We start from the raw sequence: 24450 nt of genomic DNA, 5'->3' as shown, positions 1-24450 counted from the left end.
TTGCTCTTCAAATAAATTATTACTTTTTTTCAAACTTGTTAATGTGTTTTTTTTAATATTTAAGAACAAACACACATTGGCTGTATTCAAATAACAATTTAGATATTCCGTTCCTTTACATAATGATAAATAAAATTTATAGTTACAATATGTAAAACCACAAATGATAACCTATCGACCCTCTATAAAAACATACAAATTTGTCAAGTTTAAACGGCCTATGTTTTAACCATCTTTATCATGAAAAAAAAACCAGACATTGAGTTGATAACAAAACGAATACCAATGCTTCAATGATTGAACAAAGCTGTTTAAACAAATGAGTTTTGAATTCGAAATCCATTTACGTACCATTTTTTGTAGAAAAGATTTATCAATCCATTCCTATGTAACAGAACTTTCAAACAATTCGACAAACACGTAAAAACGGTGTCCATAAATTTTCGTGAAGATTATGCTTACGTTGCAACGTATAAAATATAACAGTCCAACCTAGAGATTCGAGTCTTTGTCCGGTCCCGACGGACTATATTAGCGAGAAAATTGGGTTAGAGAGGTATACGCTCTATAAGCGAGAAAAAATCGCGGTCCCTTGGTCTCTTGTTTATTCTGATTCGACTGTTGACTTACTGTGATCCTGTTTATTGACTGACAATTAAGCAATTATGAAAAAAGAAAAAAACAATAAAGTTTTTATTTTAATTTTTATTAGCCACGCCCTCCTTTGCTGTACCTATACAAATAATCAGTAATCTTCGGCAAAATATCTTTACTCGTCAATTTACTCCACGGCACATCGAAATGATTCCAAAGCGGATCTTCCACAACGACATGTTCTATTACATTTGGCAATTGATTCACTAACCATTCATTATCTGGAGGTACAGATAAGAAATCATTTCGTCCGCTTATAACAACGGTTGGATTTGTAGTTGCACTGAGATTGTACGACGGAGGTGTAGCCGAATTGTACACTTCAGCGTTAACAACTGGTCCGTAGTCAAACTTTTGAAAATCATCTACATTCAAAGCTTGATTGTACCATAGCATACTCTTAACTGAAGTACCAGCTGGAAAATGTCCGTAGAGAACACGGATTGTCTCCGTTTCAATAGAATCCGGATGAGGAGAGTCTAATTTATCCAAAACATATCTGCACGTCGTGTCTGCAGTAATATTGTCTTTGCACAAATATGAAGCGAGCTGCTGAACGATACCACCCCATGGTAATGCTTGATAAATACCTGTTTCGATTAAGAAAGGTGCACTTATTTCATATAATGCAGTTAGCAATCTAAAAGGAATGGACTTTGTGTAAGTCAATCTTGAACCGGGAGCTAATAGAATAGCAACTTGGACTTTTTCACAGTACCTCTGCTGTTCTGAACACATTATTAAATAGATACAGGCACCTTGGGAATATCCGACGTAGTTAATTGTGTCACTCGATGTATAATTCGTTATATAGTCAATCATAGCTGGTACATCATAGCTTCCCATTTCCTGAACTGTGAAATTCCAAAATTCAATCGTATTCGGATTTAAATTTGTATGTCTTTTACTATAATAATTTCCTCGTACATTCCCCACCCATAAATCATAACATTCATCCGAAATGAGATACGCCAGCCCTGCGCCAGGCCCTGAATCCAACCAGAGATCTGAACTCATGAACAAACCGTGCATTAATAAAACTGGTGGCTTTCTTATTGGTCCTTGGCAATTTTTGCCGCGAACTATCCTAAAAATCGTCAAAATATATCCATCTTCTGTAGTTACCATATGTTCTTCCGCGGTATATCCATATTCTGTTGCCAATTCCGTGAAATTCAGTTGAGAATCCAAAGGATATCCATTAAGTACCTTAAATTGCCTTGCAATATCCAAGTTGGCGGAATTTAAATTAGCATTTAATAAGTAGAAAAGAGAGAATGAATAGAAAAGAAACACGTCCGTCTTCGAAAACATTTTTCCGAGCGCTGGAAATACCTGCGACTGGCTCTTTAAGGGAATTGAATTATCTATTTGTTTTATTGAACTGTCTACACTAAATAACTGCATACGTTCATTATCTAGTTGTTTTGCATGATAAACATGAATTACTAATTACACTAATTCGTTTTATTTAAGTCAATTTATGTAGCGACTGATATTTATACTTTACGCTGATTATCCAGATTTCCTTAGCTTAGTAAAATGTTAGTTACTCGGGGGAATCTAAAGAATTATACCTAGTTCAATTAATGGTATGGAGTTCTATTAAGAATTATGCAATGACTAAAAAATTTGATAGTTATTTAGTAAAGTAACACATTTATTCTACGGAAACAGGCGCCATTTCGAAACATTATCTCACTGAGGTCAAGTATATTCCGATTAAAATTGTTGTAGCGGTATTACTTTGTATTTAAAAACAAACGGAATTTAATAGCAAAAGTATACGACAAATAACATTTAAAGTTAATTGTTCAATACTCATCTTGTGAAAGCAGAATATTCACGGAACTCTTGGCGAAACGAAAGTTAAGAAAGAAGCTTAAAGATGGCAATGAATGCGAAAGAAGACTGGGATGACGGCATGTTTTATACAAAGATTTTGATATCGGAAACCAAAGGTTAGCCGTAGAAACTGTCATTTGATACTGGTTTCTTGTATTATACGTAAGTGAAATTATATTAAAGAAGGTTATTTTAAGATCGTTGAAGTGGTGCTAGTATGAGGTGCATTTGATAAGAAAAAAGAGTCTTGACTGACAGACAGACAGAAGAACAGACAATACAGTGATCCGAGAGTTTCGCTTTTTCTTTCTAAGTAGGGAACGGTAAAAATAGACAGAAAAGATTTGAACTCAATACCCATAATTTATCCTGGATAGTTTGTGCATGTAGAAAGAATCGAAGTGCAGATTGGTGCAGGTAATTTTTAAGCGAAAGATACAGTAGAAAAATGAAGAAAGGACGAGAACATCTTAGCTGAAAGTCTTCGCTAATCGTGTACCAAAAATACGTGTTCTATATTTTGAGTAGATATGTTCAGAGTTCAAGTTGCTATGCACCAGAAGAAAAAGGTATTAAAACAGGTATCTGAAAGGTATAACATGTTTTTGTACATGTGTTAAAGTAGTGGAAGCGCACATTAACAGTTGAGTTAGATCATCAAGTATACGTGTCAAGATGCATCGCAATTGTTACAGGAAGGGGCAATTTGTCCCGACCACCGATTCATTATTCCATTTAATTTTGTAAGTAGAACAACGACCTGAACAGTACGACCATCTCTTGAATATAATTTCCATTGTTTGATATGCCCCCGACTATTATACAAAATATATCGCTTTATATAAATGTATGAATCAGTGATACGTCATACAAAATAAGACAATTATCATTTTTAAATACAATCTTTTTATACCTATGACGTTGGGAAGATGTTCTGCACGTCATTCTATTATAACCGGTTGGAGCAAAAACGACTAAACCAATTTTTTACGAGTGAGGTGTGATTCGATTCATCTGCCTCTGAGTGTAATAGGTCAGTCGGGTTTATTGGATATGAATGACCAATATGTATTGTACAGTTGTATCTGCAATGGAAACGCACGGTTACAGCAACAAAGTGTGAACACTTGAAGACTATCAGTAACGAAATAAACATCCCAGCGTTATTGAATCGTTCATGAACTCTATTCGTTTATCAAATTGCAAATTGATGTGTGCTCAATGTAGCAAATAAACTAATCGTAGTTTACAATGACCAAAAAATCCTATACAAAAACATATTGATGGAAAAACAAAGACTAATTATACAATCAAAATCCACTGCTCTAATTGTATATAAACTGGGCATTTAAGTGCACTCTTTCTGATACATAAAGCTTTGGTAAACATCAGTTTCTATTGCTGAAACATTTGTATTAGATATATGATTAAAAAAAACTTAGAAATTTACTTTCCGAGGTATTTATTTTTGTTTTAAAATGGCACGTTTTCGGCATTAAATACTTCTTGTACTAGCTTATACTTGATTAGTTATTTCTCAAATTACGGAAATGCTAATAATTTCTTAAACGGCTTATTACCGTTTTATTGTTATAAGGCTGTATAATCATAGCTTGTTTTGTAATTATGAATAAATGTTTAAGAAAAAGCAACACTTATAATATCTCGAAATACATAAATCGTGAAACAATGATAACCCATTTAAACCAATACGGTGGAAAAAAAATAAGTCAGTGATAAGAAGAGTTGACCCAGAGCGAAAGATCAGTTGACAACTGGGCATTGACGCGGGCGGACGTCTGTGACCAGACACGTTTGGATATTAGTGTAACATGAACTAGTGTAAAAACATAAAGAAATAAAAGATAAAATGGAACATCAGAACTTGGAGAAAATGACGTCGACTAGCCTTATGCTGCCGAGGGAGAATGGGGATAAGATAGTTATTATTAATCCCAACAGTGGCGTGGGAAAGATACTAATAAGAGAGGACACAGCTCTGGGCAACTTGCCGGGATGCTCGGGATGGTCGCGGGCGCATTTCAATTGCTCTGGTGTTAAAAAACAGTGGTCGGTGTTATGCTGGGGTCAACAGTCGGACAAAAGATACTACTTCTGTAAGTAACTAATAATACAATGCATTTAAACTTGCTATATACCTTTAACTTAAACTGTATAGTCGAACTTTTCAGTTAAATTAAAACTGTCGGTTAAAGTGAACAGTTTGCAGATTTGCAGCAAAAATTCAGATATCTTTGACTATACAGTTAAGACTGAGAGTATACAACGGACTTTAGGTTAAGACTACGCTATATAGTTAATAGTTAAGCATTTGGTTGTGATTTTCATCCAATAATTGAGAAAAAAATATTGTTAACATTTCTCATTTCTTATAAGAAAAAAAAAGATAATAAACTATATCAATACAAATATGGGACAGAAGAAAGTCATAATAACTTAGGACACATTAAATCTTACTAATATTATAAATGCGAATGTATGGATGGATGCATGGATGTTTGTTCGAAGGCATCAACAGAACGGCTGCACGGCTCGCTGTAATTTCCCATAGACGTAGAACGTAATCTGGAAGGATACATAGGCTACTAATTATTATTTTTTAGTTCCGCCGGACAGTCGCTGGCGACATCTAGTAAATAAATGAAGCAATATCACAGTAATTCTAATGATATCACTTAAGCGATTACTCTTAATAGTTCTTCGAACTTTCTATACGCCATAGACTTTGCCTTATCGTAATGGAATAGATAACTCCAACAATCGTATGCTCGAATTTATTGGAAATGAGAGAAATTATGACAAATCTATCTGAACAAATTTATCTTTATAAGGCTGTAACAAAGACTTGTTAAAACACCATGTTTGTACCATCAAATTAAACACTAAGGGCCTGTCCCACCGAAGTCTTGTTAATTCTCTAATATATAACAAGCTTCAAAAATACGAAGCTGTTCGCATTTTTGTCCTTCGAATGCGAGAATCGCCTGTCCCATCACTGGCTAGATAAATGTGCAAAAATAAATCTAAAGTTTAAAAAAAAAACAAAAAAATATATAACATTGTCATCTAGCGAAATATGTTAATATATAAAATCATATTGAATTGAATTCTAGACAATAACAACTAACAACTAAAAAGAAAAATCTGTAGTATCCGTACACTGTGATGAAATCGAATTACCTTGAATTCAAACCTATAACTATCAGATGGCTACTTGCGGATGTATAGCTATCGTAACCTAACGAAACAGTTATCTAAAACTTTTAAAAACCTTTATCATAAAACTCGCAAGTTGTTAGAAACTTTAAAATATTATTATTCAAAGTTTAAATGCAAACAAAAAAATTTCAGAAAAAAAAACTCTAAGTAAACTAAGAATTGAAAATTCTACAGGGCGAATTTAATCGATCACATTTGACAGTACATTAAAATTCAACAACGTAACTTTGTAACGGCGGTCAAAACTTTTTTTAACATAATAATATTTTATTCCCGTAGTTAGAACTACAATAATTAAAACGAATACATATTTCATATTTATTGTAATAATGATTATAGAACGTTATTATAATGTTGCGTCTGTGCAACTTCTTTTCTTTTTAAACACATTTTTTTTAATTATAAGATGACAAAGGAGCAAACGGCTTTCTGAAATATCAAAGCGACCGCTACTCATAGACAACCGTAGTTGCTTTGCCTACTTAATTTTACGATTTATTCACAATTATCGATGTTTGCAAGTTCACCTCACGTGACAAATGTGACCTATTAAAAAGTGCGATAAAATGAAAAGCTTACATGTTAAGTTCTAGTTATTTGGTTTTTAGAGTTGCTTAACTACACTTCCGGCAAGAAATCAGACATTTTGATTCTAAATACACTCCATTTTTATTAAAAAAAAACTAGATATTTACATACAGAAGATTTTTTTACGACATGTAAAACGATTTTTCATTTCATGTTTAAAGATTATTCGATTCATCTGCACCGAAATGTCATAAGTGTAGGACCATGTGGCCTAATGTTTTATTAAAGTTATTTAATGAATAACAGTTCTTGTTTTTATTAAGTTGTTTAACTGGTTGTATATTTAAATAAATTCCAACTTGATACCTTCACGCGTTTTTGAGAAAAAGGTTCTTGACAGACGGACAACAAAGTGATCCTATAAGGGTTCCGTTTTTTTCCTATGAGGTACGGAACCCTAAAAGCATCAATAAGCATGATACCATACTCCACAAAATTGGTTCAGTCGTACGCTCTACGCCAAAATGGTGCTTACATACATACGTATGTACATACAAACTTACACACATAAAAAGTTACATACGCAGGAAAAAAATCTCCTATTGCTTAAAAAAAGAAAATATATTACATATAAATTAATTCCTAAACAACACACGTATTTTTTTTATTCTTATCTTTAATAGCCCTTGACTTAGTCCGGCCGTAATTAAAAAATGTTGTAATAAATATACTCTATGTCCCCAATAGAGAAAGAATTTTTCAAATGGGTTTAGTAGTTTCGGAGCCTATTCAATGCAAACAAACAAACAATCTTTCTTCTTTATAATATCGGTATAGCTAAAACCTGTCTGTTTCAAAATATATGAGATTCAATCCTCGGGTAACTAAGCGCGAATGGAGGAAGGTCAACAAATCTCGCGTAATTCAAACCTCAACATGATAAAAACGTGCTTTATATTTGGAGTATAAAATGTGACAATTATAAAATTTACAAATTTCTTTCACTAGAACTGATAATCTTACTATTCCTTACTAATATTATAAATGCAAATGTTTGCATGAATAGATCGATAGATTGATGTTTGTTAAAAAGTATTTCCAAAACTGCTGACTGGATCTCGCTGAAATTTAGGTAGATATAGAACATATGGAAGAACACATAGGCTTTTTGTATTTCCTCGTGGACAGAGTGGCTGCCGAAAGCTAAAACATTATGATTCTCAATTTCTAATTTAAGTTTTATAATACTGAAGCGAGGGTTACTATTATAATGTGCTCCCGGAATCAACAATGAGGTTATACCAAGGAGTTTGATACAAAACATAGCATAGCAAAGCGTCACCTTGAGAAACATGATACAGCAAGTCTACTATGTCTGATATTTCTCTATTTACAGCGACCATTGACTGGAAAATAGTTACGTTTGTACATTACGCTACTTGAGATAGCAAGAAACAAGTAATACAACATTTCAAGTTGATGAAAAGTTCGTCTTATTATGTCTTAGTAAAAAATCTAAATGTAGAGTATTAAAAATTATATATTGTTAAGTTATAAAGAGAAAACTGATTTCTATGTAACCTGTAACTACTTTTGAAGTTTTTTTCTCATCATATTAGTGAATTATAATTAAATGCACTAAAGCCTCTTAACTACATAACTTCAAGTCACGTTCCCGTTCAAATACTATAAGCAGCAACAAATATGGCAAAAAAAATTGTGACAAATTTCGTAGTTGTCATGTCATTGTTTAGTAATGTTTACTTTTCCTCTAAATAAATACCAATTAAAAAAACATATAATACTAATAGTAAATGTAAACTACTAATATTAGGCGTAGTGGCATGACAAGATTCATTGACCTTCAAGACATGGAAAATTCATTAGATTCCTGAACTATGTGTATTGAACGGGTGTACATCTTGCATTTTAATTGATATTTCATACATAGAATCGTTCGCTCAATATTTATCGTTGGACAGGTTTTCTTGCGCACGCGTCGATTTGGAATTCATTATGTTAAGTTACGCAATTGATAAATTATTGTATGGTGAATGCTTTGCATTGTAATTCCCTAAAAAGGCACATTAATTATATGCCTTTTAGTAAGACTTTACTGATATTATAAATGGGAAAGTTTTGAAGGATATATGAATGTTATCACGTATCTACAGAACTTCTAAATGGGTCTCTATGTGATTAGGAATACTGAGAGATTACAGCCTAAACTGATCCAGAGGCTACTTAGTTTGTTTTTTAATTGTAAGCATCCGAAGTCAAAGCTCACAACTAACATGCGATAAGTACCTATTACAGCAGTGTGCATTTCAACTGTAACTGGGTTTGTTTTCAAGGTCTAAATAACAGAAGTGATAAAAGTGCGAATTTTAAATCTATACTTAACTTTCGCTGAATAGTTTTAGATACATCTTAAATAGGATATAATTTAACAAATTCGACAAACTCCATCAATTACGACTCAATTCTAAGCACGTGTTTTATACATTCATAGGCGATTCATGTAAATTTTATTTAAAATCTGTCTTTTACAAATAACCAAAAGTAAACTTTGGTAACCATTTACTCAGTGTCTATTCAACATCATTAGTTAATAAACTATTTCCCAAATTATTAATAAGTTAAATATCATTACTAAATCTACATAAATCGAGTTGAGATTAACTGATGTAAGGGGGACGTTTTTTGCTATCGGGGGAGAGGGAGTGTAATCTTTAAAGATACTGTGCTTTTGGGGGAAAGGCGGGGTTATGTGAGATACATAGGCACTAAAACACAGTCGCGTCGGTTCTCATCCACAAGTAGGTCTGCTAGAGTTCCAAAGGGACGCAATGTACTGGTCCAATATGTTATTTGTGACCATGTTCAGATAACTGTGTTTCAATGAGATTTAACGAAACCATTGCAAACTTATCTAGTAAATATTATTCCACTTTTGTTTATTAACACAAAAGTAACTTAAGCCAGCATCAGTGCGATTTATTAAAATGTAGGAACCCACTTATTAATCTGAATAAATTATTTCAATTTAAAACTCTTTATATTTAAGTAAAAACATCATTATTTTTTTATATATTTGTTGAACATATATTATCATATATTTGTTTAAATTAAAAAAAAAAACTTTGTCAAGGCTATTAATGTCTTCATTGAACATTGATAACTGTTGCCTCTTTAGATTAACACTTATAAAATTATATTACTGAATATTAACGTCTTTCTCGTGTAAGACCTTTGACTATAGAAAAAGGAAGTAGGCAAAAAACTCACCCTTGGACAAAAAACTTTTCATGGCGGGAAAAGTAGAACATAAGCACTTTATGAGATTACAATCAGATAAAGTGCAAATCATGTCGACACGTCAAAATTGAAATTAACGTGTCAGCATGATTTACACATGTTTATGAATTATGTGCGTTCTCAAAATTTGCACACAAAATACGAACACATAAGCAGTTATTGAGTTTTTCTCGAAGAGGGAAATGCGCGAGTTTTACAGGTCCAATCTCTTAAAAATCAAAGTATAAACTTATACGTATATATTTATCGCACACAACACTCCACTCATGCATACAATTCTGTCAGGAAAATGTGTACTTAACATTTTTGACCACAAACCTAATCGTGAATTAAAGTAAAACATATGCAACCCGCACATATTTACGAGGAAATTCAAAAATATGCGTGTAAGCCGACCCGCACTAAATCAGTGTGGTTGACTATGGTCTAGTCACCCTTGACATAGGGTACGCTCTGAGCTCCTCAAGGACATTTAGTGATGTAATAATGGCGATGAAACGTGAGTTGCACCATTCTACTAATTCTTGTGTATAATCACAGTTTAATAAAAAAAATATCAAAGAATTGCATATTAATCTACTAAACAATCTTCCACGACATTAACTACAAAAAAATAATTAACATTCTAAAACTAATCGTACAATTAACCCGTCATTATTTACATATAAAAACGGAGAAAATGTAAATAGAGTAAATTCATTCTAAAGGAAAAAACATCGTTAAATCATCTGCAAATTCATTCTGTCATTAGGTTTTGAAATCTTGCAATAATTGTTTTAATTGTCTTAACGTTTCTCAACAAATTACATTTACATGAGCGCCAGTATTTTTATAACTTCACTAACACCTTTTAAGGTAACAAACAATTACATATTTAAAAGGGAGTTTAATCGCGTGTAATTATCTACTGAAGTTGATTAATATGCATTAGGTTGTTATTTTTTTATTTATTATCAAAGTTAGTTATGCTTGCATATATTCATAATTAATAAATTCATTTAATTACAAATATTTACCTTAACATTTCTGTTTTTTTTCTTAATACATTCAACAATACTAGTTTCGCGTTAAAATTATACATTTATAGAAAAATGTAACAAAACCATTTTTTTTTTATAAAATATTAGCAGATTTTTGTGTAAATTTACTAATATTTCTTTTAACCATTCCAAATAAGCTCGATAATCGAAAAAAGTTTTAATATTGATGCATAAAATATTAAAAACTTTTTTCGATTATTTAGATGAATTTTTGATCATAATTTTTTTTAAATACTCTACAAAATAAAATTTTGTAGGTTGCCAGCTTTTTTGTAAATCATAAGTCCATTAAAAATTTAATAAATAATAAAAAAGATACACCTCTTTCGTCAAAAGAAACAGAAAACTAACACGACAACTTTTTCAAAGGTAAAGCCGATATTTAAAATGCTAGTTAAATTGTAGTTTTCAATGTTATCTACACACATTTAGTTTTAACTGTACACTTGAACTGTACAATTGAAACTGTGCAGTTAAAACTGAAGGTGTGTAGTGGGTTTTATTACGACGACTAGAGTTAAACTCTTGTTATTGCTTGAAAATATTAAATTAAATCGGGTACATCACTAAAACAGAAAACCTTGTACCTTATCATGGTAAAATTTAATCTCACCAAATGACGGACATGACTTTAAACTATAGATTACATGACTATGAACTATAACCTCAAATATTTTATTCTTTTACGTATTCTGTTATATTAGAGTTTAAAATTGACTAATTCAATGAGGTCCTATTAATGTCGGAACTCGTTTTTTGAATTTAACGACTATTGTAACTCCGTTAAAAAATAGAAACAATATTAATCTTTCCGAAAGTAAAAATTTAAATATCTTGTTTAAATCATAAGTTAAATCAATAATTTTTTTATGTTTAATATTCTTGTTTCTTGCATATTTTATAAGCTATAAAATTTGTCAGTCAACGAACGCGTTTTTATAACAAAATGCGTAACAACACGAGTGTGAATCGTGTTAACTATGTTTCAATGAAAGTCGAGTTTAGTATTTGACCTGTAAGATAAACAGATGACGTAAATATTTAGTATCATTATGGGGATTTTGTTACGATATAGTAACAGAAATGGAATTACGTATGCACATAATTTACAAGATTACGAATACTCTTAATACATACGTGTTTTTTTTTAGAAAACAAAAAAACAAAAAATCAATTTGATAATCGGAATTACTCCATATATTTATTATGTACTACATACTTATTAGTTTTTATAATCATACTACAAACTAATATTATAAATGAGAATGTTTAGATGGATGGATGAATAGATGTATGTTTGTTTTAAGGTACCTCCGGAACGACTAAACAGATCTTGATGAAATTTGGCAAAGATGTAGAACATAGTCTGGAATAACACATAGAATGAAGGCATCAGCTAGTTTCACTATACCTATTAATTAAAACGTAAGAATATTAATTAAACATTTAAATTCAATATAATTTTTGTGGATAGATTTTATCGTAGGTTTCCATTGACGATAAATTCATAGTCAGTTATAAGACAGTATGAGAATGAAAACAATTTGTCTCGACAGTGGAAGCCTACAGTTACATTCTGTTGATCATATATACTCGTATTGTAACCAATGACTTTATTGATGAAATTAAAATTTATTGTATTTTAGTGATCTGCCCTCTTTTTGGTCAAGGTAGTTTTAATTTTATTTATTACCGAGCATTATTCGAATTCTTTAAAGTTATTGTACACATTAGTGAGGGTTTTTACTGTCGAAATATTATATAAATTATTTTTTTACCTATCTTGTTTTTTAAAGAGAAAAAAATATGTCGTTTTTACAATGTATTGCGGTAGTAGAATTTCAAAGTTACTATATTAAAAAGGGTTCTTTTTCGTGTCCATTCGTTAACAATAAAATTAATGTAATTAGTTACAATATTTGTTTATTCAATCGAAATTATTTAATGTTTCTTTTATCAATTGTATTGGAATCACGAACATTCGTAGAGCGATAACTTAATTTCAAAGCTACCATCGTATGATCAAGTTATCAATTTCTGTTATCTAATATTTACAAACATTTTTTACTCATAATTAATATAATAAAAAAAACTTTGTTCTGGAACGAACTAATAATTCTATAGAATAGTTTAAATGTAACTTACGCAGTACCTTAGTATAGTTAACACAAGGATTAGGATCCTTAAGCATGTACCAAATGCATAGTGTTATTCTATAACAAAGACATTTAAAACGTAATAGACTGGACATTATAAACACATATATTTATGCTCAAAAAGATTTACCGCTGATATAATTTTGGCAGTTTAGTTTAACAGCGGAACTGTCGATTATAAGCATTTATGCTAAAAACATTGGAGAAAAGTGCTCTAAATATATAATTATATAAGAAAACAGCTCTATAATTATTTAAATCTGTGTTCCAAAAAATATTTATAAGACTTACATAGCTAATATGACGTCTATTATTTTCAATCGGGTCTATTTTAGGTTACTGTAGGCTAGAATTTGAAGCATATGCAAAAAAAAATCTTATACAGGATGAGAGGGAAGTCAATTTTATACGTGTGTTTAAGAGTGGAAACAGTATATGTGAAATGTTTTATTTTGTTCCAGTACTGGTACTCCTGTCTGCCACCTTCGTACTAAGTCTCATCGGCACAATATTATTTTGCTTCACGAATACAATCAACAACGCTATATTATCCGTAAGTATTTTGGTTCTTTCTCATTGTTTTACATGAAAAAAAAAGTTTGAATAAAAATATAATTAAATCGTCAAATAACACAAAATCGCTTAAAATGTACAAATTAAAAAAAATCATGAATCTCTTTTTAATTAAAATAAACATTATTATAAAAATAACCCATTGACTGACATTAAATTATTTTCGATTTGAGTATTGGTTCGTATACATTCTTTTTTTATTTACCACACAACATTTTAATATAAATGTTACGAATTGTAATTCGTAACATGTTACAAATTGAAATTACAAACATGTTACAAAATGTAATTTGGAACATCCTTTATATCATATCCTCAGAACATGGTGATAAGGAACAACAGTGTCGCCTATGATATGTGGAGGCGACCAACCGTACAACCTTTGATGAAGGTATATCTCTTTAACTACACCAACTGGGAGGATGTCAAAGAAAGGCGAGCGAAACGACTACATGTGGAAGAAGTTGGGCCTTACGTGTATTCGTAAGTATTACACATATTATGCTTATATACCTCACAAAAGCCTCCCCTATAGTGGACAACCTAGTTTTTACAATGAGGATTGTATAATTTCACACATCTTTTAATTTCTTATCACATACGTTAAAAAACAACAAAGATACAGCTAAAAAACCAAATTACATATTGCAAATAAACTAAAGTATTGTTTAGACTTTACAACTATTTTCTTATTAAAAAGTATTTATTAATTAATTATTACACACTAGCTATCGCCCGCGACTCCGTCCGCGCGGAATTAGAAAAATTAAACATAATTTGTAACCTATATGTTGTCCCGGACTACGTTATATATGTTCTATATGCCAAATAACATCGAGATTTGTTCTGGAGATACCTTCAAATAAATATCCATCCATCTAAACATTCGCATTTATAATATTAATTAATTAATAAAGTAATTTAAGATTGATCTGTGGTGATATGATTATTTATTTAAAAAATGATGTACGCAATCTGCTTAACTGTATCAATATTATCAACGACCTTAAAACTACGTAATGATAACAAAATGTAAGTAATTTAACCCTCAGGTCTTTCAATAAAATTTATTTTAAATTAAATTGAAATCACTAGTAATCCAAACAATAAATTATCGATGTTTAAAGTCACAAGTGTCAATAAAAGAATAATAAAAATAACGGTATCGGAATACTTATAACCAACATGAAAAGGGGAAAGAAATAGACTACGTCAGGGATGGCCAACCAATGGCACGCGGATCATGTACAAATTATCTTAGGAGCGAATACAAGTGATATCATGAAAATCAAAGTCAAGACTATTTGATTGCACGTCTATGAACTTATCAAACATACGTAAAGGTTCGTCACCCCTGAAGTAGGTGTTTATCAAATAATAATTGAAAGCCTAACACTCTGAAGAATACGTACGGAATGACACCAATATCTATGTAGTGAGTATCAAGTTGTCACATGGCAATTAAGGCAATGTATGAACAATCGTATGAATTGCTTGTCGATGGTCACCGGTGGTTGTGGTCAGTGGCCTGTCTGCGCCGAGTCTAATCCGTTAAGCTTGGAGGTTAGATAAACTGCATTCGCTCAGCGACGATTCCGTAACGAAATTCAAAAATGTATAGAACTGACATACGATAAGTCACGTGATTATCGTGTGTCAGTTCTATACATTCTTGAAGTTTATTATGGAATCACTGCGGAGTGAATGTACTTTTTCTAACCCTCAAACTATAAAATGTTGGATACCAACGGTTATAGTTCGATATACATCTGTCAGTTGAACAAAAGTGAGTATAGCTTTGTATAATCAACGATAGTATGACGATAGTTTGCGTCAATATTTATAGCAGTCATAATCTATGTAATTTTGGCTAGTTTCATAACAATAACAAGAGAACCGATATTACTTTCTTATCTACGAGTATTTTATTAGAATCGCCATCGTACACACACACTTACATTTTTGCACCACGCGTAGGCACACAAGGACATTTTTATATGTATACGAGTTTGTATGGAGATAAAAAAAATGGAAATATATTACAATTGTAAAAGTTTTGATGTTTGTTAGAATCTAACAAAAGCCCATGTTCGTCGCCACTATTACGTATTTGGAGTAACGAAACGATTGCTTGCTTAACGCAGACTCTTTTCAAGTCTCTGTCTCATGGCGCAGCCGCTAGTTCGGAAACAACCATCTCAAGTACAACTCAACGGATATCGATAAAATTTGACATAGATGCGGGACATAGTCTGGAAGAACACATAGTCTAGTCTACAAATTCATTTCTTTTTAATTCTGCGCAAACGGAGTCGGGCGACTTCTTCCTTCATAAAATGCGTTTATCATTTTTTTTTATATTCTCAAATCATTAATTGGACACAAACCACGGAGCTTTGCTTCATCCTTGAGTAAAGAGTAAATTAGTAAACAAATATATACTTACGTGTACAGACAATAGTGTAAATATAAATAACTGAGCAAAGTGCGATCAAGATAACCTTCTTGCTTTCCCTTCTACGTATGAACTGAATAATATCAAGTCTTCATTCGCTTGGAGATAGGATAAATAAGAGCAAAGGTCACAATTTCACTAGTAAAACAAACCATTACGCATTGGGCCAATTTGATTGTATAAAGCCTTGCCACTAATGTAGGCTTGAGCCGTTGGCTGTGATCTGGCAATAACAAACCTATGAATTTAATATCGTGTTAAAACTACGTAGAGTATATGCAGAAGCATTTATCAATCACGTGTACATGAATAAGCCAATTGAGTACTCATTGAGATAAATTTTTAAGTAAGCAATCTTTGTAAGGATGGAATTCTTAGCGAATTCATATTTTATTTTAATTTGAATGACTTCAGTCACAACCGCTGGTTGGATGGTTGTTTGTTAGCTTGTAAATCAACAGCTAGACTGATCTGAAAGTTTGGTAGACACATTGATTACTGTCTAGATTAACGCATAAAGTTCTTAATAAGTCGTTTATTCCACTTGGAGTCGCGGGCAAAGGCTTATGTAATTACAAAACAAATATTTAAGTAAGCTAGCTAAATTATTAACCTATGTCTTAATTTAAATATACATTAATTTTAGTTATATTGTAGCTTTTTATTATTAAATGAAAATTTACTATAAGTTAGTGAGCTAGTAGACTACGCATTATTGAAGTAAGTGTTTAAAATAATTTACCGTAAGTATTGACCTTGTGTTAGTTGTATTTTGCGATTAGAACATTAATTGGTTGTCGAAGGGAATATCCATATTTGTAATACTGCATTTAGATTCGTGCTCGTGTTGTCCATTTAATGTAAATACATTCCGTATAAGTCTAAATTAAAAACCCGTAAAACATTTTTTACTAAGACCTTGATCCAATCCTCTTATACGCAGAGTATAAAATTCCGAATTATCACGCGTACTAGCCAATGTTTAACTAATGGACTGAATGACTGATTATTTTGATAACAAAGAAACTAATGGTAACGAAACTAATACTAAGTGCCAAAAAAGATGAAACTAGACGCCCTTACTTAATAACCCCGTTCATACAAAATCAGTCAAACGATTACAACAAAAGGGACATACGAAAAGCTACTACGTGTTATAAGTTACAACTAGCTGTCGCCCGAGACTCCGTCCGCGCCGAATTAAAAAAAAAACTATTGGTCGCAGCGTAATGTTATATAGCCTAAGGCCTTCCTCTATAAATAGACTATCCAACAAAAAAAGAATTTTTCAAATCAGACCAAAGTAGTTCCTGAGATTAACGCATTTAAACAAACAATCAATCTCTTTCGCTATATAATATTAATAAAGATCTTTGTGGTAGTGTGTAACAATATCTTTAACGAAGTGTGTAATTAAAAAAGCTCATGGTTGTTTACATTCGCAGGCAACAGCTTGAGCGAGTTAATATAAAATTTGACAAGGACAAGCTGAGCTACAACGAAAGGAATGACTTCAGGTTCTTGCCTGATAAGTCCAAAGGCGCGCACTTCGACCAGGTTAATGTGCCTAATCTACCACTTCTCGTAAGTACATCCTTACAATAAAATACTTATTATATGGTTGCTTTTTGATTAATATTCTTCAGTTGAATAAACAAATAAATTTGACGACTTGACTAAAAGTTCTTTGTTTCGTAAGACACCAAAGGTCCCTTAATCTTATTAAAAGACAGCGGATCAAACGAATCACGGTGTCAACATTTTTCTAGTTGCTTGTATAGTTTTTAACAGTATATGCTCGTTGTTGGTAATTATATTCATATGTTTGTATTCACAGGGTGTCATATCAAAAGCCAAGGACATGCAAATCAATGGTTTTGCTCAAATGACTCTTAATACTGCGCTCAATTTCGGTAACCATCCTGATGCATTCGTCAAATTGCCTGTACACAGGTAAGATGCACAAAGTTTGTCCTTTATTTTTGTAGTCAGAGGTATATGAGCAAGCGGCCAGGATTTAAAAAAAGCAAAGTAACCGCTACCTTTAGACATATGTAAGAAAATAAAATGTGACTGTATTGTTTTTTTAACATTGCCAAAGAAACCGAATCGTTCCTTAACAAAAATGTTTCCTCGGCTGTACCTAATCACTTTAAAACATCTACTAATTAATGGGTGTAGCGTTCGTAATCAACACAAGTACACATCGCTGGCCTCAATATGTCACTTTGATGCTACAAATCATTGTTTGCGTTTCTAATTTACGATGAAATAAAGTCACATCTTTGTACCTCACAAAGTAAATGACTGTTTAAGACTGTAAGATTTAGGGAATTGTGTTTGCGAAACCTTTTAAAAGGACATGTGGAAATGTGTTTTAAAAACATTGAAACATAAAAATTACCACTGAATCTATCTAAACCATAAAGTAGAAGTTAACTTTTTTACTTTTCAGGTTTCTATGGGGCTATGATGACACTATAATCGACACTGCGAAACCGATCTTAAGCTTGCAAGGAAAGTTAAACTTTAAAAAGTTTGGACTTTTAGTTACTGTAAGTATCATTTCACTTTCATTTATCTGTCCAAAAACAATTGGCATTCAACAAAGATAGTACATACTACGTTTTGTATTAGTGGAAACTCACGTTTATAATATTTTGTATTTTCAGAAAAACGGCACTGTTTCCGAACGTCTTACAATAAACACGGGGGAAATTGACAAAGATAAGATGAATATAATACAGGAGCTAGATGGAAGAGAATTTTTACCTTACTGGTCGAGCCGGGAATGCAATAGGTACCTCATTTTTTAGAAACTACGAAAAGTTCTTGTCAGTTAAAGTGACCCGGAACTATATTATAAGTTTAGTCACCAGCGCCTCCGTCCGCACGGAATAGAAAAAAAAAGCTAACAGTAGTAGATGTGCTTCCAGAATATGTTCTACATCTGTGCCAAATTTCTTCGAGATCCGTTGAACAGTTCTGGAGAGACCTTCTAGTATCCATCCACTGATCCATCCATTTATAAAAGCATTCGCATTTAAAATATTAGTAAGATTTGTAAGATGAAACTTAATCATTATGATGGTACAGTCCGACGAACATAGACTTAGAAAGAAGCTACTATCACGGTTAGTTCGGACATAAAAAAAATATGACACGAAAGCTACAGTAAGACAAAGATCTTGTGATATTAACAGGATGGCGCTAGTGAGCTATCATAATTTACTTTGACTTATGTCCCCTGGATTTGATATCCTTGTCAGTGTATGATACCGAGTCAGATGACTGTCGGTCTGTAAGCCTATAGTGTCTATGATGCCCACAGGCTCACCTAATTGTGTCGGTCTATGACAGTAAACAACCGAACTTTAAAATACGTGATGACGTCAATAAGAGAGGTTTCATTATACGCGTTTAATTGCAAATAGATGAATGGAATCCAACAATGTTTCGTTCAAAGTAAACATTATGAACGCCATTCAGCGTGTTAACTCAATGAGACTCTATTTACGATTATTTTAACTATGTATCCATAGTTCAATAGTTTATCTATATTACATGCGACGTCTCACTCAATATCACATATTGATAGTCTGTAAAAATATTACACACGTTTTCTAACATTAACTGCTGTATTCAGAACTATCTATCGCCCGCGACTCCGCTCGCTCGGTATCAAGAAGAAAACATAATTAAGTACCTACATAATTAAGTAACCTATGTGTTCTGCCAGACTAGAACATATGTATGTATACCGAATTTCATCAATATCCGTTACGCTGTTGTGGAGATACCTTCACACGAACATCCATCAATCCAAACATTAGCATTTGTAATATTAGTATGATTGAATGATTGCTAAGGGATCCGCTTAGTGTAGATTATGTAAGAGGAAACTACTACATTAACAATGAATGAATGAATGAAAATAACCATTTATAGTAGAAATAGTAATGATTAGTACGATCATTTGTTTTTATATTAATAAATACTATCCATGGTTTGTCACTTTTATAACTCAAGTTATTTAATTTTGTGGATTTTCATTGGCTAAATACCCATACAAAAAAGTATTTCTGTCTCACTTTTATATAGGGAAAGAGAGGAATAGCAAAATAAACGACAAAGATTATGATATCTCTTTGCCAAAAAACGTCAATACCTTTTTATGTAAAAGTATTGTAACATTACTATCAAAGACGTCATACAATCAATGCTGTATACACGACTACATATTAATATTATATACTCGTGGTAGATATAGCACGTGTTTAGAGAATAAAGTTTTATACTAGTCACGCGTGTCGATAAACTTCTTAAGAACCATTTAACCTTTTTAATCAATAACCCATTCAATATTCAAAAATTGTGCCAACCTCTGCAATCCCGGTATAGTCAATTGAGCAGGAATAAAGTTAAGGCTTGATAAGTTAATGTTCTGTCATGGGATTCAATGTAACCAACAAAATTGTGGTACGAGGCAAAGTAACTCTAGGATGTCAACTAAAATATTGCTATTCCCCTTTTATTAAGTTGTCACTCCTGGGTACAATATTACCTGAATATTGTATTTATAATTAATATTTCAGTATAGAAGCATCCGACGGAACAATATTCCCACCATCGATGCTGGATCGCAATAAGACCCTGTACGTCTTGTACACAAATCTCTGCAGACGTCTACCCTTCGTTTACGAAAAGGATGTTGAGGTAAGAACTAAACAAACAACTTATCTACTTCATAAAAAAACGTATTTATCTATAGCTTTAATATAAAAATATAACCTATTTATTATTCTACATTTAAACGTCAGTTTAAATTGACGACAAATTCATCCTCAAACATTTTATCTTTGAAAACTCACAATGTATTGCTTGAACTTCCGAACCCGATAATACCAAAGTACGGCGTATGGATAAAACAAAAGATAAAAACAAACGCCTCTAGATAACAATGCATGGGGCAGACAACAGGAAACAAGAAATAAAACTATTTTCAAAGCACTGATAAAGCTGAAAGGTTAACGCCGACTCGTCAACTCCTTGCGCACTCGGCACTACCATAGGATCGCCACGGCATACACTCGTCGTTGCTTCGACGGCGCTTATGGAGCGAGATAAATATATTTTGTTAGCAAAGCTTAATGTCATTTGTTTCCACGGTTGGACGGCGATCACGAGGTTGGGCGGTGCGGCCGGGTGGACGAGGACTTTAGGAATGCGCGTTAACCTTTAAGCAAGTTGTTTTTAGACATCAAATTACATTGTTGCGCTAAAGAAAAAAAGCTGAAATTCCTCCGCTAACTAAGAATTTTTATTACACCCATTGAACGTATTTGTTTACATAGTATTTGCAAATTAGACACGGTATTATATTTACAATATAAGCACATTACAGAGTATTTACGGTTTCCTAGATTTTTTAAACCAACCAGAAACCCCTACTGATATACGATATATCCCTATACACTTCTAGATAGACACTTGTAGATAACAAAAGGACATATATGCAAAACATTACCCCCCGTCAAGGCAAACGCCACGTGCACTGTGCAAGAGGAAATCGATAACATATCGATTTGTACGGCACGTTATGTCCGCTTTCGTTGAGCTTGTAATCTATTACAGACAGCGGACGGGGTCCAGCTGATGCGTTACCGGATGCCGTTGGACGTGTTCGACGACCCGGCGCACAATTCCGCCAACCAATGCTTCTGCGAGCTCGACACCGGCCTGTGCCCGCCACGCGGCGTTATCAACGTCACTGCTTGTGCTATGGGTAAATATAAGATGCAAATTTTGTGGCAATTCGTGGTTAGCGAGCGCTTGTCTTTACAGGTGGATCTACTACGATTGACTGTATTCGTGGGCAGGAATGCCCAACTTATCTCTTTACGTCCCACAAATACCTGAGCTTATGTTTTACAAAGTGTCTCGTACGAAATTGCGAGCCGCTATCAAATTTGAATGGAACTGTACATTCAAAGACGTTAATTTCAATATAGTAAACTCAAACACGTCCTCGACGGCACATAAAAATTATTTACTTTATTCCCCGACTAAGAGTTAACAGGGACCGAATTGTGCAGCCGTTACAATTTCACGCATGGAGGGGCAAACTGTCTTTTTTGATTGCGAATTAGTTGTTTTATTAGTTGATAGCATATAGGGATTCTTTCACAGGTGCTCCAGCTCTTGCTTCCTTCCCTCACTTCTACCTCGGAGATCCGATGCTAAGAGAACAAGTGACAGGCCTCAAACCTAACCCCGAACGGCACATATCGTATTTAGACATTCATCCGACACTCGGCATCGCGCTAACCGGCAAATCCACGTTAGTATTCTTTATTTAAATATTTGGTTTTATAACAAATGAGAATCATGTTTTTGTGCCCGTGTTATAATGCACACAAAGGTTTAACCTAATACAATATTACAGACTTCAACTCAACATTCAAGTTAGGAAAACATCGATGTACACGTCTCTAAGTTTCCTGGACGACGGGCTTATCCTACCTGTAGCGTGGATTGATATGGTAAGATTATTTTAATACTCATCATAATCGACTCTAACTACTATTAACATATTTATAAGAAGTATAAACAGAGGTATTAATAAACCAAGACAACACTGGCGACTGTGACATTAAAAAAACAAAGAATGCTTCTCGATCAAGCACAATCAATATTAATCAATGTTCATTCGAACATCGAGAAAAAAATCATCGATTCTCTGATCAAGATATGAATACGCTGGATATTGATCTGACATTCGCATTCAACATTCATCTGAAAAATTATGCGATTCACCAATGTGCACTAGACCTTGTTTTTCGATATTGCAATTGCCCAAAGTTTAACAAGATTGAAAAAGACACTTCGAGATCGAATTTATCGGTTATTATATTTAATAATTTAAAATTTAAATATAATTAATATTGTTCGTTCAATTTACAGGGCGTGGATGAATTACCAAAAACTCTGAAATCGCTAATATATCACGGCACATATTCAACAGCTGCTGTGCAGCTGGGCCTTACGGTTATCTGCATTATATCTCTCATAGTATCAGGTATATGCCTCTTTGTATTATTCGTACGCAGAAGACAAAAGCCATGTGCAACAGCGAAGAAAATAACCGAAGAAGAACTTAAACCTCAATTATCATGAGAAAGGAATTTTTGTTTAGGTTTTCATCGAACATCTCTAGCCTTTTATTTACGGCTTGTAATTATTAAAAGTATAATAGTTAAATTTATTCAGCAGTCAATTTCAATATAGCATGGATAGTGATGTTTAAGATCAGTTCCCTCGCTCAGATTTTTCTAACATGGAATAGAAGCATTAGTTTTTATTTATTAAAAACATTTTGATTCGATGTCTGCGAAATTAAAAAATATCCCATCAATGTAGAGATATAAAATAATAATAAACCGCACCATGCTATAATGAAAAAGCATTGAGTTGGAGATCTTAGGGCGTAATTTCATTAGCGGGAGTTCCCGCATATGAGCTAACGACAAGTAAAAATGATCGGTCGATGAAGCGTCATGTGGGGACTTAGTTGACTATAAAGCGCAGTGACATAAAGTAAGGCCTTTCGCCCAACGCATTAGAGCTAGACAACAAAAAATCTTGCACCAACCTAACGACAAATGAATCTGCGCCCTAAGAAAATTATTAAAAAATTATTCACGGTTCATAACTAAGCGTGGACTATAAGTCATGACAAACAAAAACTAGGATCTGAACCATTTGACGTAAATTGTAGTGTCTACAATAATCAATGATATTTTTGAATCTCTTTATTTGTTTTAATCTGTATTTGAAAGCGTTTAATTTAAATAATGAAATGTATTACATATATTTATGTAACTATTATTTTTATTTAAGAAACTTCGTCGAAAATGAACAATTTATGAACAATTAGTAATTTCCTGCGTATACAATATATACTAAAATTACATTCCACTTGTAAATAATTAAATTTAAGTTATTATAAGACAAAATATAATTAAAAGTAATCGGAAAGCAAAAATCGTAAGAAAAACATAAATCGTTAGTATATTTAGAATAATATAAACCTTTACTTGTAGTTATATTATCTAGACACTTTGGTTTTGTTATAAATCTATTTTTTTACTTTGTCTCACGTTAAATAAAAAAATTCTAAGTTCAGTGATGGACAAGATAGACAGAATGTTATTTTATATATAAGTCTAACAAAAATACAACTGAGATTAAGAACACAATAATCTACGTAGACAATATTAACTGTAAATTCCATTTTTATCCTTTGTAAAACCTATTACTTTGATGAAGGTATTCTTCAGTTTCTATATTTGTCATTATTTTATACTAAAGCTAAATAAGAAATGATAAACTATATTTATTTTTTATATAAAAATGCATTAGAAACTTACCAATTTGCTACCTTTTATAAAGTTCATCTTGGGTATAGCACATCTGTTATTGAAAGCTGTTTATATTTCACTTAACACAAATAAACCATCACGATAAACTTTCAGTCACTTTCTGGTAGCCTTCATAAAAGATTAGAGTAACTTTGGTTAGTCCTAAGTCACATTTATAAATCCAGATAGGTAGGTAAATATTATTTTTATTTTTTAAGTTT

General features: G+C 32.4%; 2 protein-coding genes across 2 annotated transcripts; one reads left to right on the top strand and one right to left on the bottom strand.

Annotated features, from left to right (window-relative positions):
* Positions 1-645: 645 nt before the first annotated feature.
* On the bottom strand, positions 646-1968 carry LOC106124154 (gastric triacylglycerol lipase). Its single transcript, XM_013320623.1, has one exon. It carries the CDS (start codon positions 1966-1968, stop codon positions 709-711), a length of 1260 nt encoding a protein of 419 aa, XP_013176077.1. The 3' UTR covers positions 646-708.
* A 2294-nt stretch (positions 1969-4262) lies between these two features.
* Positions 4263-23979, top strand: LOC106124404 (lysosome membrane protein 2). Its single transcript, XM_013321033.1, has 12 exons — positions 4263-4616; positions 13243-13334; positions 13674-13837; positions 17255-17393; positions 17647-17762; positions 18265-18364; positions 18482-18609; positions 20405-20525; positions 21444-21594; positions 21999-22149; positions 22255-22351; positions 22773-23979. Exons 1-12 carry the CDS (start codon positions 4370-4372, stop codon positions 22983-22985), a joined length of 1719 nt encoding a protein of 572 aa, XP_013176487.1. The 5' UTR covers positions 4263-4369; the 3' UTR covers positions 22986-23979.
* Positions 23980-24450: the final 471 nt, after the last annotated feature.

Source organism: Papilio xuthus, unplaced genomic scaffold (assembly GCF_000836235.2).
Source record: "Papilio xuthus unplaced genomic scaffold, Pxut_1.1 DF825946.1, whole genome shotgun sequence".
NCBI classification, from domain to species: Eukaryota; Metazoa; Arthropoda; class Insecta; order Lepidoptera; family Papilionidae; genus Papilio; species Papilio xuthus.
Note: the sequence above shows the minus strand (reverse complement) of the source record. Positions and strands in the feature narration are given on the sequence as shown.

Excerpts from the sequence above, each read along its gene's own strand:
- LOC106124404 (XM_013321033.1), top strand. The coding sequence starts at position 4,370 with ATGGAACATCAGAACTTGGAGAAAATGACGTCGACTAGCCTTATGCTG. Across the intron at positions 20,526-21,443 it reads TTTACGAAAAGGATGTTGAG|ACAGCGGACGGGGTCCAGCT; the intron begins GTAAGAACTAAA and ends AATCTATTACAG. Across the intron at positions 22,150-22,254 it reads GCGCTAACCGGCAAATCCAC|ACTTCAACTCAACATTCAAG; the intron begins GTTAGTATTCTT and ends ACAATATTACAG.
- LOC106124154 (XM_013320623.1), bottom strand. The coding sequence starts at position 1,968 with ATGTTTTCGAAGACGGACGTGTTTCTTTTCTATTCATTCTCTCTTTTC.